At 47.3% G+C, this 19,745-nt stretch overlaps 1 protein-coding gene across 1 annotated transcript in view; it reads left to right on the top strand.

Moving 5' to 3' along the window:
- Positions 1–17,453, top strand: part of CFAP53 (cilia and flagella associated protein 53) — a 39,568-nt gene extending 22,115 nt beyond the window's left edge. Inside the window, exons 5-8 of the mRNA XM_090037783.1 lie at positions 11,629–11,847; positions 14,227–14,443; positions 15,402–15,504; positions 17,050–17,453. Of these exons, the coding sequence (XP_089893909.1) occupies positions 11,629–11,847; positions 14,227–14,443; positions 15,402–15,504; positions 17,050–17,278 (768 nt within the window). The 3' untranslated portion in view covers positions 17,279–17,453. The remainder of the gene's footprint in view (positions 1–11,628; positions 11,848–14,226; positions 14,444–15,401; positions 15,505–17,049) is intronic.
- The last annotated feature ends 2,292 nt before the right edge of the window (positions 17,454–19,745 follow it).

Raw genomic sequence — 19,745 nt, 5'->3', positions numbered from 1 at the left:
AACAGACACCACAGCGGATTTTCACTAGCTGTTACAGTGAAAGCGAGTATGTGAGTGGAAGGAAATAGTTCCATCTTTGCTGTGTTAGACCCTGTCCATGCTGCATCACTAACGCAGGGTGGCTGTACTTGTAGTAGAAATGGCACTTAAGCACTGTGCTGCCTCAGCTTCTGCATGCTGCAAAGTTGTGTTATACAAAAAACAGGGTTCCATACTGTTGCTGTAGTATGCTACTGCCTCTTACAAGGGATCTATTGCACTGTAAGGATTATTCAACATAGATGGAAATCTGTTCTTGTTGCAGCTGCTGCTGCTCAGTTTTTTGTCATTCATAGGCATGAAGTGCGATCAGGATTAGCGAATCAGCTGAGAGCCAAAAGTGATATAAAATACAGCATAGTAGCTGTTCCAACATTGTTACCAGTGTGTTGCTCTTCCCAGAATCACCAGCCTCTTTTGGTAAGCCAGAGATGTACGCAATAGTCTTTGGACACCTGAGACTGTATAGTCAAATTTAATTCACCTGAAATAGCTGCATGGGGGATCTCAAAGGGAAAGTGCTGCGTATTGTCATGGCCGCTGGGTTCCATCAGTTGGGGTGATTGGTGCAGCTTTGGCTGCTCTTGCCCAAATGTAATAAGCATTATTGTTTTTCAGCTCAGGCATTCAGATGAGTTTGGCAGAAAAGCCTGGACAGATCATTTACTTGCTGGTTTGGGAGTGATGGAAATAAGCCTGGCTCCTGGCATTCCCATTAGGCTTTGGAGAATGTTATTACCAGATACCTATTTCCTAATGCACTCCTTATGCTCCTGTCCTGCACTTGATGTATATTCCCTTTCTCTCATTTATTTTGTCAAATAATTTTTCTGGAATCCTGCATATCCTGTTGTGGTCAGAGTCAGTGGTTCCTTCTGGTCTTATCAGCTATATGTCTTTGCATTTTGTTTTTTTTCCTCTTGATTTTCTGAGTTAGAGAGTTGTTCCCTGTGAATGCTGCTCCCCGCAGCTGAGGGCTCAGCTGTTGTTTCCACTGATTGCTAACACATGATTCAACCATTTTATTTTTCACCCTCCTCAAAATATGGTACTGCTTTGGGATGGCAAGTTAATCAATTGAGTGCTCAAATAATGTCAGTTGACTGGTCAGTTGACCACCTATTGTTTGACAGTCAAAAATTGTCAAATATTCCATGAAGCCAAGAATGTCTTTGTGGCCGCTTACCTTTTCTATTACTATATTTCACGGTGCATAAGTCGAGTTTTGATGCCGGATTTTTAACTCATAAAATTCAACCTCAACTTAAACACTGTATCACTGTCCCCTATACACCGGATCTACAAAATTCCTAACTTTTTGGATCAGAAAAATGAGGTCGATTTATATACTGCGTTGACCTATATGCCATGAAATATGGTACATCCTGGAAGGGCAGAAGTAAAGGCTTCTTGCCCCATAGTCCTGCAAGAGTCAGGATACAGATACACACACTCGTGCTCCATTTAGGAGCAGACAATCCTTGCCCTGCTCTTTTCTCCTGAGCTTTTTCAACTTCTTTTCCTTTCTCTGCATTAAGCCACCTGTGGCTGCAGGAGCACTCTGTGCTGTGCTGTTTGCATACATCCCCCCACTGGGCCCCGCTGAGGCCCCAGGGGCGGCGCACCTAGGCCAAGGGTCAGGGAGGATCTAATCAGGAAACTTCTGAAGGGACTGGATGTATTTAAATCAGCTGGTCCAGACAATCTCCACCCCAGAGCGCTGAGGTCATTGCGGGACCCCTGGCACGGCTATACGAGCACTCATGGTGCTCTGGTGTGGTGCCAGAGGACTGGAAGAGGGCCAATGTGGTTCCCATCTTCAAAAAAGGGAGGAAGGAGGACCCAGGAAACTATAGGCCCATTAGTCTTACCTCGATCCTGGGCAAGCTTTTTGAGAGAATTATTCTGGCACGTGTCCACGAGGGCCCAGCAGGGGAGATTATGCTTAGGGACAACCAACACAGGTTCATTAGAGACAGTTCCTGTCAGACCCAACTGGTGGCCTTCTACGACCAGGTCACCAAATCCTTAGATGCAGGGTAGAAGTGGATGTAGTCTTTCTGGACTTTCGGAAGGCCTTTGACACTATCTCTCACCCCGTTCTCATTAAAAAACTGGGGGACTGTGGTGTCGACACCCATACAGTCAAATGGGTTACCAACTGGCTGGAGGGCCGCACCCAGAGAGTGGTGGTGGATGGGTCCTATTCGACCTGGAGGGATGTGAGTAGTGGGGTCCCCCAGGGCTCAGTTCTCGGGCCCTCACAGTTCAACATCTTCATCAGTGACTTGGACGAGGGGGTAAAAAGCACCCTGTTCAAATTTGCTGATGACACAAGGATGTGGGGGGATGTGGGCACGCTAGATGGAAGGAATAGGCTACAATTGGACCTAGACAGGTTACAGGGGTGGGCGGACGAGAATAGGATGGGATTCAATACTGACAAGTGCAAGGTGCTGCACCTGGGGAGGAACAACCGGCACCATACCTACAGGCTGGGGAACTCCCTTCTTGTCAGTGCAGAGGCAGAAAAGGATCTTGGACTCATCACTGATGCCAAGATGAACATGGGCCAGCAGTGTGAGAATGTGGTCAGGAAGGCCAACCACACCTTGTCATGCATCCACGGGTGCATCTCAAGCAGGTCCAAGGAGGTGATCCTCCCCCTCTACGCGACATTGGTCAGGCCGCAGTTGGAGTACTGCGTCCAGTTCTGGGCACCGCACTTCAAGAAGGATGTGGACAACATGGAGAGGGTCCAGAGGAGGCCACTCGCATGACTGGGGGGCAACAGGGCAGACCCTACGAGGAGAGGCTACGGGACCTGAACCTGTTCAGCCTCCACAAGAGAAGGCTGAGGGGGGATCTAGTGTCCTGCTACAAACTAGTCAGAAGGGACCAGCAGGCATTGGGGGAGTCCCTGTTCCCCCGAGCACCACCAGGAGTGACCAGGAATAATGGTAACGACCTGGCAGAGGGTAGATTCAGATTAGATATCAGGAGGTGCTACTTCACGGTCAGGGCGGCTAGGATCTGGAACCAACTTCCAAGAGAAGTGGTGCTGGCTCCTACCCTGGGGATCTTTAAGACAAGGGTAGACAATCACCCCAGTACTCTTTCCTGCTGTGGCAGGGGGTTGGGCTTGATGATCTGCTCAGGTCCTTTCCAACCCTACCAACTATGAAACTATGGAAAAGCCAAAACAGCAGCATAGAAAAGCTTGTATTGGCCATCTGCTGTGACTGCAGGCACCTCCAAATGGAAACAGAAAGATGCTTTTGAAGAGTTGGCCTCCTGCCCGCCTACCACTTACCATATCTACCACCTACCATAGCTGCATTTCAAAAACTGACTTTGGTCTCTTGTAGTTGCTTTGTGTGTTTTATTTCTGTTTAATTTCTTTTTCTTATTTTGTAAATGTTTAGGCTGACCCTGGGGATTTGGGATAAAAGCCAAGCAAAAGAAGGATGATATTCAAGATAGGGATGTGAAAGGTTAAACATTTAAATGTTTAAGTGTTCACATATTGATAATTGGTAATACCTTACTGGTTATCATTTAGGGCAGGGAAGTTGGAGAATCCCTGATCACCCCTGAGCCTGCGCATTTTCAGGCTGAATAGCCCCATTGCTCTCAGCCTCTCATCATAAGGTCTGTTTTCCTGACCTCTGATCATGCGCATGGCTCTCCTTTGCACTCTCTCAAGCTTCTCCACATCCTTTTTGAATTGTGGAGCCCAAAATTGGATGCAGTACTCTAGCTGCGGCCTCACCAAGGCCAAGTACAGTGGGAGAATGACATCCCGGGATCTGCTTGAGAAACATCTATGGATGCAAGCCAGCATTTTGTTCACTTTACTAGCCACAGCACCACACTGTTCATCTTGTGGTCAACCGTGACCCCCAAGTCCCTTTCATCTCTAGTGCTAACCAACATAGCACTACCAAGCGTATAAGCATGGTGCAGGTTTTTCCTCCCAAGATGGAGAACCTTGCATTTTTTGGTGTTGAACACCATCAGGTTCTCATCCGCCCATTTCATGAGCTTGTCCAGATCCTCCTGGATAACCCTCCTATCCTCGGGTGTGGATGCTTTACCCCAGAGTTTGATGTCGTCAGCAAACTTGGCCAGTCTGCTTCTGACACCAATGTCCACATCATTGATGAAGATGTTAAACAGTATAGGCCCTAGGACAGAGCCTTGACCCCAATGGTCGCAGTACACCAAGACGATTGGCTCCCATCAACCACCACCCTCTGGGTCCGACCACAGGGCCAGTTCCCCAGCCAGCAGATCGTGGTGACGTCAAGGCCGCAGTTAGCCAGTTTAGCCAAGAGGTGATCGTGGGATACCAGATCGAAGGCTTTTTTAAAGTTTAGGTATACAGCATCGATCTATTCCCCTTTATTCAAGAGATAGGTCACCTGGTCTTAAATGGAAATGAGATTGGTAAAGTAAGACCTACTCACAACAAACCCGTGCTGGGTATCCCTCAGGATATTGCCTTCAGCTAGTCTGTTAAGCATGGCCTCCTTGATAATCTTTTCCAGGACCTTCCCCAAGATAGAGGTCAGGCTGATGGGCCTGTAGTTTGCCAGATCTATTTTCCTCACTTTCTTGAAGATAGGCATAACATTGGTCTTCTTCCAGTCATCAGGCACTTCACCAGAGTGCCAAGAGCTCTCAAAGATCTGTGCCAGGGACTGAGCTATGGTGCTCACCAGCTCTCAGAGTACCCTTGGGTGTAACCCATCAGGGCCAGCTGACTTGAAGGTATACAGCCTGTCAAGGTGTTCCTTCACGAGGTCAGCCTCGATGGAGGGTAAGGAATCTCCCTTGCCCGGGCCTCCCTGACCCACAGTGGGCAGGGGCGTCCCATGGGACTGGTGAAAAACTGATGCCAAGTGCCCATTTAGCAAATTTGCTTTTTCCTGGACGTTAGTTGTCAGTTGCCCCATCTAGTTTAGCAGGGGTCCAATGTTACCCTTGCTTTTCCTCCAGCTCCCCACATATCTAAAAAAGGACTTTTTATTTTCCTTGATATTTGCAGCTAGCTGGAGTTCCATCCCAGCCTTAGCTTTCCTGATTTGCTCTCTGCAAGTCCGGACTAAAGCAGAGTATTCCTCCTTGGTGGCGGTTCCAGTCCTCCATCCTTTGTAGGTCTTCCTTTTAAGATGCAGGAGGTCCACCAGTTCCCTGGAGAACCAAGGGGTTGCTGTGCCCTTTTGCTGCCTTTCCTCCGAGACGGGATGGACTTTGCTTGCACATCCAGGATTGCTCCCTTGAGGAGCAACCACTCATCCTGAACTCCCCTCTCCATTGGGTTGTGGCCTTTTAGGGCCTCTCTGACAAGCCTCCTTAGCTTCTCAAAGTCAGCTTTCCTGAAGTCGAGGACTTCTGTATTACGGACTGACTTGCCAGCTTTACAGCAGATGGTGAAGGTGATCAGTTCATGATCACTGTCACCCAGCTTCCCTTCAATTGTTAGGTTGCTATTTAGGTCATCCCTGGTTGCCAGTATGAGGTTGAGCAGTGTTTTACCCCTTGTCAGCCCGTAGACTTCCTGCATCAGATAGAGGTTGTCCACACACGAGAAAAAGCTCTGCGACCGCTCAGATTTGGCTGAGCGCTCCTCCCACGAAATGTCTGGGTAGTTAAAGTCTCCCATGACAACCATACACCAGGATCGTGTGGCCTCGGCCAATTCCCTGGTTGAACTCCTGGTCAAGGTCTTGACTCTGGGTAGGGGGTCTGTAGTAGACCCCCACCATAGTATCCCCAGTCCTGTGTTCCCCGCAGATTTTAACACAGAGGGTCTCAAATCGTCCATGGCTGGTGGGTCACGGCTTGCAGGGACGTGTAGCTTTCCTTGCCATAGAGAGCTACACACTGTCCCTTTTGTCCACTCGATCCCTCCTGTACAGGGTATAGCCGTCTATATCTGTGGTCCAGTCATTAGTTAATTTTTTTTGTAATTGGCTAAGTGTCTAACCTACTGAGGATTAAAATCTCTCTCTCTCTCTCTCCACTGTTTTAATAAAATAATACTTAAAATATTTGACTGTTATTTGATAATTTTGACCGGTCAGTTGCCCAAGATATTTTTGACTGGTCAGATACCCAACCCTAGTACTGCAAACATAAAAATGCATACTCATGTCATGTTTTCAGTACTGAGCACATAGTTATGTTTTAGGTCCTCTAGATGAATTTCCTTTAGTAGGAGAATTTGAGATAAGTTGAATCTTGTTAATGTGTCTCAGACTGGACAACCAAAATGTGAATCAATGGAAAATCACTGGTTACTTGTGCATTGGTTGTTTTTTATCTACATTGTTTTCTTTCTCCTTTCTCTTTTTCTCCTTTCTAAATATTAGTGCTTTGCTGGTGAAGGTAATAAGGATCACACTGTTGATGGTTCTAGTCACATAAGACTTGTACGAGTTCTCATACATGTCTCTGCCATTGCCCTTCAGTCCTGCCTTGGAATATGTTTGTTAAGGTCCATTTCTTCCCACATTCACAGTGTTTCTTTACAACAACTATGCAAACACTGGATCAAACTTCACCCTTAGATACGTTCATGCAACTCACTTCAATTCAGCAGATATTTTAATACCTGTACAGATCGTCAGTTTGCCGTCACTCTCCACCATTCTTTCTTCCTGCTTTACTGGTCAACATCATGGTTACCTATGGAGCGGCCCAAATATTATGTAGAGTTCAGATGCAAAGAATCTGTCCCCACCCTGGAGTGTATAGTGTCAGCAGTAACTCTGAAACACAACTGAGGCTCCGGGACTGGTTTATATCCAGCATGGTATCATAAGGGTCAGTCATAAAGTAATTCCTCCCTGGGTTTTTTTTTTTTGCCTTAGGCAAATATTATTGGAAATATATTTAACTTGAACAAAAAAATTGTACATCATTGCTAAACACACAGAAACTGCTATTTTTCAGTAGTTTCCTTCTCTGTCGCTGGCCCATTGCCACAGTAAAAAAGGGCATATATCCCGACATCGTAAAAGTCCTTGTCCTTGTTGCACAGTTGCAGTCGCACAAGCTTGTGTCACTTGGCCATTATCCTAAAAGGGTTGTCTTTACAATCTGTCCTTCGTCTTCCCGGCTGTATGGAAGATGAGGCAGAACAGTGGCGGGCAAAATACAGTCTGTTGTCTGGATGCGGCCTGCCAAAGGATTCTATGTGGCCCACGGCGAGTCTCTTGGCCCCACCCAGCCTATGCGCAGGGGGGCAGCCCAGGCCATGGTGTGTGCAGCCTGTTTTACCATCCCCATGCGTACGGCAAGGTGGGGGTCGTGTGGCAGCCAGACTCCTCTGCCCGCCTGCCCCCACAGCGGCGGCTCCTTCCAGCTGCCGTTGCTAGTGTCTTTGCTGCCAACGGACCTGTCCCTACTGCCTGGGCAGCCCAGCCCATCTGCCCTGCACACACTGCCAGGGGCATCAGAGGGAGCAGGTGGTCAGGCAGGGTTTCTGTGGGGGGCCTGGGACCCCCATGGTCAGGGCACACTTGACCAGGTGGATGGGATGGGGCTATGGGCAGGCAGGATGCAGTGTGTAGGAGCAGGACAGGCAGGCAGGGCTGAAATCGTGGGGTATTGACAGTGCAAGCCCAGGGCCAGGGCAGAGCCGCAATTCGCTCCCAGCAGCATCCAGGAGTGGGATGAGCAGGAGGAGCTGGGGCTGGGGCTGGGGCTGGGGCTGTGGTCAGGGCTGAGGCCAGGATCACCGGGGCGGGGTAGGGAGTTGACAGCATTGGGTCAGAGCTGGGACACTCTGCTCCCTGCATGTGGGTAGCTGCTTCCTGCATGTTGTGAGCATGTCAGGAGCCACTCCCCACATGTTGGGAGTCATGGCTTGGCTCTTGCCCCACACTGTCTCTGCCCTGCGATTCTGACCCTGACCCCACGCACCTGCCCATCCTGTTCCTGGCCACTGCTCCCTGCCCCCATGTAGCCCCATCCCTTCCGCCTGGTCAAGCGCACCCTACCCACAGGGGTCCCAGGCTGGTACCCATGGAGAACCCACTCACCTGCTTTATCCAGTGCCCCTGGTGGTAGGTGCAGGACAGATGGGCTCAGGTCAGATAGGATCAACTGCAGGCCAGATAGGATAGCATCATATCCGGTCAGCACTCCTCCCCTCTCTTCCCCTTTGCTCTGCAACAGCTCACTAAAATTCCTAAAGCCAAAACAACTGTCCACCCCAGTGTAATCTGTATTTACTGTCTCTGGGTGTTAAGTAAATTTATAATCTATTTCAAATGCAGTATGTACAGGAATTGTTACTTAGGCTGTCACGTAGTCTTGGTTTTTCATGTGTGAGTTTGGTTATATGCCTAGGTAGGGATACAGTCTGGTTTCATGGTCTCTCTTTTGAAACCCCAGAGTTTTACTATCTACACATCTGCTCTCTGAGAAATAAGGCAGATCATCCCAGATGCCTTATTCTTAAATAGATGTAACTGGCAGTTGCACATGCCCAAATCCCACTGAAGGCACTGGCCGACATCATTGCAGAGCCACTGGCGGGAATATTTGAACGCTCGTGGCGCACGGGTCAAGTCCCGGAGGACTGGAAAAGGGCCAATGTGGTTCCCATTTTCAAGAAGGGGAGGAAGGAGGACCCGGGCAACTATAGGCCAGTTAGTCTCACCTCCATCCTTGGCAAAGTCTTTGAAAAAATTATCAAGGCTCACATTTGTGAGAGCCCTGCAGGGCAAGTTATACTGAGGGGAAACCAGCATGGGTTCGTGGCAGGCAGATCATGCCTGACCAATCTAGTCTGTTTTTATGACCAGGTTACAAAACGCCTCGATGCAGGAGAGGGGGTGGATGTCGTATACTTGGACTTCAGGAAGGCCTTTGATACGGTATCCCACCCCATACTGGTGAACAAGTTAAGGGGCTGTGACTTGGATGACTGCACAGTCCGGTGGGTGGAGAATTGGCTGGAGGGTCGCACCCAGAGAGTCTTGGTGGATGGGTCGGTTTCGACCTGGAAGAGTGTGGGCAGTGGGGTCCCGCAGGGCTCGGTGCTTGGACCGATACTCTTTAATGTCTTCATCAGCGACTTGGACGAGGGGGTGAAATGTACTCTGTCCAAGTTTGCAGATGACACTAAGCTATGGGGCGAAGTGGACACGCCGGAGGGCAGGGAGCAGCTGCAAGCAGACCTGGACAGGTTAGACAAGTGGGCAGAAAACAACAGAATGCAGTTCAACAAGGAGAAATGCAAAGTGCTGCATCTAGGGAGGAAAAATGTCCAGCACACCTACAGCCTAGGAAATGACCTGCTGGGTGGCACGGAAGTGGAAAGGGATCTTGGAGTCCTAGTGGACTCCAAGATGAACATGAGTCGGCAGTGTGACGAAACCATCAGAAAAGCCAATGGCACTTTATCGTGCATCAGCAGATGCATGACAAATAGGTCCAAGGAGGTGATACTTCCCCTCTATCGGGCGCTGGTCAGACTGCAGCTGGAGTACTGCGTGCAATTCTGGGCGCCGCACTTCACGAAGGATGCGGATAATCTGGAGAGGGTCCAGAGAAGGGCCACTCGTATGGTTAAGGGCCTGCAGGCCAAGCCCTACGAGGAGAGACTAGAGAAACTGGACCTTTTCAGCCTCCGCAAGAGAAGGTTGAGAGGCGACGGTGGCTGCCTATAAGTTCGTCAGGGGGGCACAGAAGGGAATTGGTGAGTATTTATTCACCAAGGCCCCCCCGGGGGTTACAAGAAATAATGGCCACAAGCTAGAAGAGAGCAGATTTAGATTGGATATTAGGAGGAACTTCTTCACAGTTCGAGTGGCCAAGGTCTGGAACGGGCTCCCAAGGGAGGTGGTGCTCTCCCCTACCCTGGGGGTCTTCAAGCGAAGGCTAGATGTGTATCTAACTGGGGTAATGTAGGCCCAGCACTCTTTCCTGCTTATGCAGGGGGTCGGACTCGATGATCTATTGAGGTCCCTTCCGACCCTAGCATCTATGAATCTATGAATCTATGCCAAACCAGAAGTGATATGTGCAGATGGGCATGGGAGATATGCTATTACTTTTTGAACAACTCCTGTGGAATTGCTGCAGTCTCTAGTGAAGATGCTGTGGTTGTACTTGGATGTAACAGAAAGTAAGCTTGGCTCCATTTTTTGCAGTAGCTATAGTTAATATTTATTGCACAAAAATCCTTTTCTGTAAAAATTTGAAGGTCTTTGGATGCAGGTCTTAAGCCACTGCTCACATTTGCACAAAACAGATTAATGTATCTCTGTCATAAATACTGAGAGAGCCAGTTACTCCAGCATCTTGGCACGAAAATGCATGTCATAATTAAAGAGAAAAACCTGGGATTCTGTTAAAGAATGTACTACAGTGTTCATGTTTTGATAATTGTAAAAATGATGTTATTAACTCTGGAATCCTTTAATGTCAGCAAGGAAAGTCTACAGTACTTATCTTCCATCTTATATTTTCCAATTGAACTAATCCCAGCTAGAGGTGTACCGAGACATTCGTCCCATATTGGATTGGCATCGATATAAGGAAAATTGACAGCATCAGCAATCAGCTTTTTTAGGCCAATGTGGCTGATAATGTTGCCGATAAATGTCCTGTGTATGTGCAGCACACAGGCAGCCAGGACTGCAGCTCAGCAGTGTGGGGCAGGTAAGTCTGTTGTAGGAGAAGGGGTGGGGGGAGGGAAGGGACATTGGTGGAGCAGACCAAGTTCCCTGTGGTGAGGGAGGGAAGGAAGGAGTAGGGCTGGGGAAGGGGCAGGCGCTGCCCAGCTGGGGTGGAGTGGAGCATGGGACGGAGCCATGAGTGGCTTGTCTGGGGGTTGCAGGGAGGGGGTCACAGCTCCCACCACTACACACACTCCAGGAGGGCATGGGGGCATGTCCCCCCAAATCTGTGCCTGGGGCAAGGGCGGACTGCTGCTGTGGACTAGAGCTGGGGGCAGCATGGGGCTCTTCCTGGTGGGGGGATGGGCCCAGCTGCACTTGGGGCAGGTGGTGGGGGTGCTGGAAGGGGCTATAGTGAATTTTGGGGTGGCTGCAGCCCCCCCCCCCCCATAGCTCCACTTCCAGTGCAACTGTCGCCTGCCCCAAACACAGCCCAGCCCAGCCCCCTGCTGGGAAGAGCTCAGTGCTGCTACAGACCCAGCCCCAGCCCATAGCAGCAGCCTGCCCTCATCCCACACCCCATGCTCTCCCGGTGTGCATGCAGCAGCAGGAACTGCCCCCCAACCTCCCCGGGCGACCCCCAGATGAGCTGCGACTTAATCCCACCTGCAACACCTGCCCCAGCCCTAACTCCAGCCCTCACTGTGGGGACCTTAAGCTGCCCCCCGCCATGCCCCTTCCCTCCCCCCACAGCAGACTTACCAGCCCGACATTGCTCTCTACACTGCTGAGCTGCATATTGGCAATTGGATCGGTATCGGCTGATAAGGCACGTTAAAAATTGGCCATCGGTATTGGCCGAAAAAATCTCTATCGGTGCACCCTAACCCAGCCAGTATTTTCTTTTAAGTTACACAATGATCTTGTATGTTGGTTACTGCTACTGCTACAGGAGGAAGAAAAGCAGCTGCTTAAGCTAGAGAATGAACGACTTCAGATGGAAAAATTGCAAAAACAAAAGGAACGCAGAGACATGTTGGTCAGTTCCATACGAGAGAAGATGAAGCGTCTTAATCGAGAAAAACAAGAAGAACTTGCTCTTGACATGAAGATTTTAGAACAAGTTCTCCAAGAATCCCAAGAAGACACTGAAGGAAAAAAGAAAAAAAAAGTAAGCATAAAAATAATTCTTTGTTTCTAAAGTTGTGGGACAATGTCTGATCTGAAAAGTCACCTATGAAGCTACATCTTTTCTTCTTGGCATGCCCTGAAGTGATCCAGTTTGTCTTCTGTGCCTAAATTCTGATATGGCCAGTTTAGTGCTAGGACATACCTAAGTCCCTGGAGAGACTCAGTCTGATGGGCATGCTTGGAGCATGTCTAACTCGCACTGTGGTGGTAGGGGCAGTGGTGTCAGTGCCCATTCTTTGCCCAAACTTCAGGGCATTTATACATATGCTTCAGGAGTTGGAGGGGGTGGCACTTTAATTAAGTGGCTCTGAGAGCAGCTCTAATTAAAGTGCCCAGAGCGTCTTGTGTATCAGCATTCCTGTGCTTAAAAATGGCAGCAGGGCACTTTAACTAAAGCTCATTGAATGGAGCTTTAGTTAAAACACCCCTGCTGCCATTTTTAGGTGTGTTGCTGATACATGAGACACTGCAGTCTGCTGGAACACAGAAATTACCATGGTCCAGCACACTTGATTACTCAAGCTTGCTCTGACATGTTGTAATTCAGTGCATTGGAGTAGCCTCTCTGCTTGTGTATAGGTGCCCCTACTGTATAGGCATTCCCCAGCAGTCAGCAATATTTTTGAGCAGCAAGCTGAAATGGCCCTGCTTGTGTCCAAGGCAGGCAGGTGCTAGGACCCAGCCACTGCCATCACTTCTCCCTGTTGCTGCATCTTCCTGTCATCACAGCTGTAGCATGGGCAAAGTCCCCCACCACCGAGCCTGGAATGGGCAAAGTCCCCAGTTGCAGCAATATTACTGAAGCCCCATGTCACCAGAACTCTGCTAAAGCCCTTCCAGCTCCCTGGGCCAGATCAGATTGTTCTGTAGGCCAGATCTGGCCCACAGGCCATATATTGCAAGCCTCTGGATTAGAGTTTTCACCTGGGAAGTAGGAGACCTGAGTTCTGGGCCGTCCTCATCCTGAAGGGATCAGAAACACATCTTACCTTCAGAGGAGAGTACTGTAAGCACTAAGCTATAGAATAGGCTTGCTGGGGGCACCTTCTACCCCTCCTGTTGAACCTGAGCCCCTGAGCAGTCAAAAGTGCAAGAGCTGTGGGGCCAAAAGCAGAGCAAACAGGAAACTTATTTTAGGTCTGGCACTCCTTGGGGCAGTGGGGATGACTGTGTTCCTGTGATAATCTCTGTTTTTAACCAGCAACCTCCTACTGTAAAATGCATACTCAGTCCTGGGAGCAGGGCGCTCTCTGTTTTTAAGCATCTATAATGTTGTGTTTCTTAGGAAAACTCTGCAGATATTCCCCTCATGCTCAGTGGTGGTTCAACCACTGGGGTTGGGCAACAGTGTGAATCCTAGCCAAGACATGGATGCAGGGTAGCCACTGGCATTTGAAGCACCATGTAAGCCACACCTGCTCAGGACAAGGTTAGATGACAGTGATCCTAAGCACTAGTGGCTCCCCAAGTTCCTAACACTGGTGAAGATGAAATAGTGTTAATAACAGCCAGAAAATTTTGTGATGTTTCCCTGGTATAGACAAGACTAGCAAAGTTATGGGCTGCAGGGGAGAAACGGCCAGTGTCCTGCCCTTGGATCATGGCATGTAATTAAAAAAAGAAGCAATTTTGAAAGAAATGTTGAGTTAGAAAAATGTATCTCTTCATATGAATACCTGTGTATTCTCTTAATGATTTACCAGAGGGTTTAAAGCAAGTATTTTTTTTTAAGTGGACTGCAGTTTTCCTTGCAAAGCAGGGTGGAATTGGCCAAAAGATAATGTATTGTGCTAAAAGTTGCTAGATGGGTTCCAGTCCTGGTTCTGCCACAACTCACTGCAAGTCTTGGAGCATGTCCCTTCCCCTCACAATGCCTCAATTTCTCCATGTGTAAAAGGGGATAATGCCTACCTAGTCTGTAAAGAGAACTGGGGGATGCTGATACAGAAAAGGGGAAATGAGGAACACACAGAGCCATGAGGGGAAAGGTGGAAAAGGTTGCAGAAAGTCCCTGAAATAAAGAAGCTTGTTGAGGGTGTCTCTTGTGTGCAGTGAGCTTGGTCTACAGAAGTCATGAACTTCACAGTGTAAATCCTATATAATTCTGCTGAGATCAGTGGATGTACCCCTTCAGAGTAGGCGCCAATGAATGGAGAATTGGGTAGGTGCTGCTTTTCATTTGGTTCCTGAGGCATTTCACAGAGATGTATTGGAAAATGAGTAAACTGTGGCCTAAAGGGAGAAAGTGACACTGAGGCAGCAGCCCATGTTTCCTCTATTTCAGTTGACCACTTCAGCCACTTCCCCTGAGGCCTGTGTGAAACTGTTATTGAAATTCTGTACGGTCCATGTTTTGTAGCAAGAACTATTTAAGGAGCAGCAGATTTATCGGAAACATCTAGCTGCACAACTGGAAGAGGAGAAGCGTCAGGAGAAGGAAATGGACAAGCTGCTGGAGGACGAGATGGAGCGAACGTGGGCCAAGAAGGCTGAGCAAATGAGACGGGAAAAGGAGGCTAGAAAACGGCTAATGAAAGATGTCCTGGATACAAGACGACTGCAGATTGAGGAGAAGTGTAAGGAAAATGAGTGCAGGGTTGTTTGTGGGCTGAGTTTTGCCCTGGGGTGTGAAACTCCTGGTGCAGTCTGTGGTGACATTACAAGCTTTCCTTGAGAGCAGCAATTGGCCCAACTGCATTGGATATGCTTCCTGTCACAACAGAGGTGGCACAGTGCAGTTGTCTTTGGATCTGATCCTGGCAGCGTTACTCAGACAAGCAGTACGTAGGATCATAGACTATGAAGGTTGGAAGGGACCTCAGGAGGTTATCTAGTCCAACTCCTTGCTCAAAGCAGGACCATCCCCAACTAGATCACCCCAGCCAAAGCTTTGTCTAGCCAGGTCTTGAAAACATCAGAGGATGGAGATTGCACCACCTCTCTGGGTAACCTGTTCCAGTGTTTTACTACCCTCCTAGTGAGAACAGTCTTCCTAACATCCAACCCAAACTTCCCTTGCTGCAACTTGAGACCATTGCTCTTTGTTTTGTGATGTGCCACCACTGAGAACAGTCCAGCTCCATCTGCTTTAGAACCCCCTTCAGGGAGTTGAAGGCTGCTATTAAATCTCATCTCTGTTTTCTCTTCTCTAAACTAAATAAGCCCAGTTCCCTCAGCCTCTCCTCATAAGTCATGTCCCACAGCCACCAGACATTTTCATTGCCCTCCACTGGACTCTCTCCAATTTGTCCAGTTCTTACTGGCATGAGTTGTTTTATTGACATCAGTGGAACATAACCTAATTACATAGGGATTACAGGAGCAGGCCTTATTGCAGAATATTCTGATGTTTTACAAGTGAAATCACCTGTTCTCCATGACTGATATGGTTGGGGAGAAAAAGGGAAACAAACCGTCCCTGTTTTTGCCTTTCCAGAAGAAGCAAGACTCAAACATGTTGTTTAGCATAGCATATATAGAGTAAAGTTTACATTCATTTTTAGGTTAGCAGAACATTTGTTTTTCCTTTTGCAGTGGAGAGAAATGCAAAGCAGCAGGAAAAGCTGGCTCAGGACAAGTTGCTGCTGGCTGAAGCCATTAAAGAACTCAGTCATATTGACGGAGAGAAATATTCCAGGTATTTCTTTCTTATGTTGTCAGTTTTGTTATGAACTCATACCCCCAGCTTTTTAGAATTGGATTGTTAAATTGAGGAAAGAGAGTAAACAGCAATAGGCTGTGCAAATTTTCTTCTGTAGGTGCCCTGCTGGGTAGCTTATTGGATATTACATGGCTGGACGTAAACAGTTAATGTTGCCACAGGTATTAAAGAGCCAACCAAATCTGATTACCCCCAAAATAATTTTCCCCTGAGTACTCTTTTGTGTTCTTTAAGGGATGATAAATTATCCTGAGTTAAAGTAGGAGAATTTAGGGCGTCTCTGCACATAACAGAGGTCTGCTCCAATACATGCTAATTAGCACATATCAGAGCAGATTTGATTAATTGAGTCTGCTAGAACATGCTAATTAACACGCTCCAGCAGCCTCCACTTCACGTGTATTCAGTGGCCCCACATTTCAAAATGGCGGCAGGGACACTTTAACTAAAGCTTGTTGAATGAGTTTTAGTTAAAGCTCCCCCGTCACCATTTAGAAGCCCAGGATGCTGAACGTATGTGATGCTGTGGGCGCTTTAATTACAGCAGCTCTCAGATCCTCTCTAATTAAAGCGCCCCCCTGCACCCCGGAGTATGGGTATAGACACCCTTAATGTCAGGTAATCTTTTGTAACAGTTTTGTGTATCTGCTTTGTCTCATGGTACGCGGAAACTAAATTAGAACAGCTTAGTAATTAAATTGTGGTTTAGCTTCTACTTGTTCTAAGAGGAAGCACACGTAAGTGCTTACAGTGGATAAACAGATGCACATTTTACTGGATATAATTTGTTTGCCTGCCCTGTCCACAAGCAGAGTTCTGGTAATAAAAGTTCTTAGCAATTCTAGCACCAGCCGATGTGCAGTTTTTGATTTCTCTTGGCTTGTTTCTTTAATGAAAGTTTATTTCAGTTGATTAACCGAGGGAATTGGAATGTTCTGGTTTATTCCAAAAAACTTACTCCTACAACTCCCCCAGAAGACTCCCGAGTGATTGAATACTTGGCCCATGAAGCACATGGGCACATACCATCAGAACAGATTCTCATCAGCCTATTTTCCCCTGAAGGAGAAATACTGTTTCTTAGCTATATCTGAAATACACCTGGAACCCACTTTAAATTGTGGGTTGAAAATTGGGTATTTGGAGGCTACAGTCATGCCACTTAGCCAGAAAATAACTAAAATCTCCCGTTCAGGTATCTGTTACATATTTCCATCCTTTTTTCTGCACAATGACAAACAGAGAAAGAAACATGTACAGAGGAGTACAAAACACGCATACTGAATAATGATCATTTATCGATCATTGTTTATTACGCAGTGATGTATACTCTGATTTATCAGGTAAGGACTTTACAGTGTACTAAAAGCTAGTGTTTGTTTATTAGAATAATTGCTGAAAATGACAAATGGGAGTTTTAAATGATGATTTTACCTAAATGTTGATTGGGGGTACCCAAAACCCGCCTATTAATTTTCTGCCTTTGCTTCATAATTGAGATGTTTGTCATGTCCCTTCCAGAAAAGTAAAGGAGGCAAAGGAATACCGGGAGCAGCTTCAGGCTCAAATTGCCTATCAGCAGCAGGCCCACCATGCTGAGGAAGAAGAGAAGCAGCGAGAGTATGAATCAGGTCTAGCAGCAGAGCGGGAATACCAAGAAAAGATAAAGCACATTCTGTCCAGACCCCACCCGAAACTAACAGAAATCCATCCCTTGAGGAGAAAGCTAATGACTGACCTGCAAGTATAACATCATATTGCATATCACTCAGCCTAGTGCTCTCTAGACTTCATTTTAAAGTCTGTAGCAATGTTTACACTTCAGGGGAACTGATATACCCCTGATATAACTTCTGTTACCTCAGATTTTGGGGTAAGTTATTTTAAGAGCAAATCCTAGAAATAAAAATATTTGAATTCTGAGACTATAACTTTTCCATTGTTTTGAGTCTGAGATGTTTGTGTTTCAAATAAAATAGCATTTTGTATAAACAACCCTTACGAACTACATGGAAATGCTCCTGAAAACTTGCAGAAAGATGCACTGCAGGAAACTTTCATTTAAAAGACCCTTTAAAAACTGAAGTGAAATATTTTCAAGGCCCATTTTTATGCATTTTAACAAAAAAAGTTGATTTCACACTTTCATGGTCTTGAAAAACCATATAGGTCTGTTCTACTATGCCTTGCAAAATTTCACAAGAATGAAAGCAACTTTTATAGGCCCTGATAGCTAATACTGGTAAGTGAGCTTTCACTATTTTGTGGAACTGTTGATGGGATAGATAGGATCATAGGAAAGTAGGGCTGGAAGGAACGTCCCAAGTTCATCTAGTCCAGCCTCCTGCTAAAGGCAGGATCATCTCTGACTAAACTATCCCAGCCAAGTGTCTGTCTAACCTGCTTTTCAAAACCTCCAAGGGTGGAGATTTCACAATTCTTTAGGTAGCCTTGACCACCTGCCTAGTCAGAAAGGTCCTCCTAACCTAAATATCCCTGGCTGAAGCTTGAGAGCATTGCTTTTAGTCCTGACCACGGAGAAAAACCCATCTCCATCCTCTCTATAAATTGCCCTTCAGGTATTTGAAAACTGTTACCGAAGTCCCCCTTACTTGTCTCTTCTCTAGACCTGTATAATCCAGGTGTTTTCAGCTTTTCCTTATAAGTCTTGCCTCCCAGGTCCCTAAACATATTTGTTGTTCTGCACTGGACTCTTTCCAAGTTATCTACATTCCTGAAGTGTGGGATGCAAAGATGAACAGCTACAGGCCTCACCAATGCTGAATAGAGAGGAAGAATTATTTTCTGGGCTTTTATCTTCTCTGTGTCACACTAGGTTGATAATGCCCAGTTTTGGCGCTAGGTGGGTGGGCTGGACACCAATGAGGACGCAGTTTATGATTAATATGCAATATTTATTTGGCTTTAGCCTATAAAATACTGACAACTCAAGCAAATTATTTCCTATATAATACTAATCTATGACAACATACAATAATCAAACAGTCAAAGCTGAGGAGTGATATCTGTTGGGTCACGAGGTTCGGGTCAAGGCCCCTTGCTTTCAAAACCACGAGTGATTTTGGTGCGGCTGGCCAGGACCCTAGTCTCAGACCTGGTCAACGGCTCATATTTCTTAAAAGGTCATTTAACAATCAAAACATAATCAAAACAATTACAAACAGCTAAATGGGAAATTATGTCCGTCAAGCCACGGGGTTCAGGTCAAGACCCCTTGCTTTCAAGATCGCGGACGACCTTGGTGCAGCTAGGCAACACCCTAGACCCAGACTTGGTCAACGGCTCATATCTTTTACAGGAAAGACAGACAAATACAAACATAAGCATGCATGTAAGACTGTAGCTATTTACCACTACAGCAAACAAAAGGAGTGGCTTCATGGCTAGGAATGTTAGTCTCTTCGCGGAGGCCTCAAGAATGACCCGAGGCAGTGCTCGGGGGAGGTGGGGGGGCAACCCTGCGGGCGATCAGTCTGCAGGCCCTTTGACGCTTGAAGTTACGGTTCGAACTTCCCCCGTCGGAGCCTCATGGCTTTACCCTTTTATACCCTTACTCTTTTTCACTTATTTTTACTGGCCAATTGTGTTACCTTCCTGCCAGCATTCTGTTTACTCGTCAGCAGCACCTTCTTCATACAGCCCCCTCATTGTCTTCTGCTTAGCCAGTTATGTTGCAATTCCCTTCCTTCTTCGATGGCAGTTCGATGCAATTGACTTCCCTGCCTCGTGAGCGTGACAGGGGTCACCCGTCCAGAGGCCTGTGTTATGGCCTAGCATTCTGCCATTTCACTGCGGCCTGGCCATTCATCTGAGGAGATGCCCATGACACTCTCTTTTTGTATTTTTTTCATTTGGGCCTTTGCTCTTTGCCTTTGATTCAGGCCCAACGCTCCACAGGTTTCCCCCACCTTTGAGCTTCTACCATGTTAGCTCAAACTCATCCCCTCTTGTCTCTAATCCTTCTCCTTCAACTTTCAGTCCTTTATTTACCTTCTCTCTCTTCATTGTATTTACTAGGGTTAGCATATTTCCAGTTCCAAAAAAGAGGACGCCTGTCTGGGGGACACCTCACTCCCCAGCCCCCAGCCCCCTGGCATTGCCAGTGCCCCTCGCTCCCAACCTGCAGTCCCCCATCCCTGGTGCTGTCCCTCATTCCTGATCTGCGGACCCCTGGCCCTATCAGTGCCCCTCCCTCC

This window comes from Crocodylus siamensis, chromosome 3 (assembly GCF_052110815.1).
Source record: "Crocodylus siamensis isolate JL-2025a chromosome 3, ASM5211081v1, whole genome shotgun sequence".
Lineage (NCBI taxonomy): Eukaryota > Metazoa > Chordata > Crocodylia > Crocodylidae > Crocodylus > Crocodylus siamensis.
This window is presented reverse-complemented; position numbering and strand designations above follow the sequence as displayed.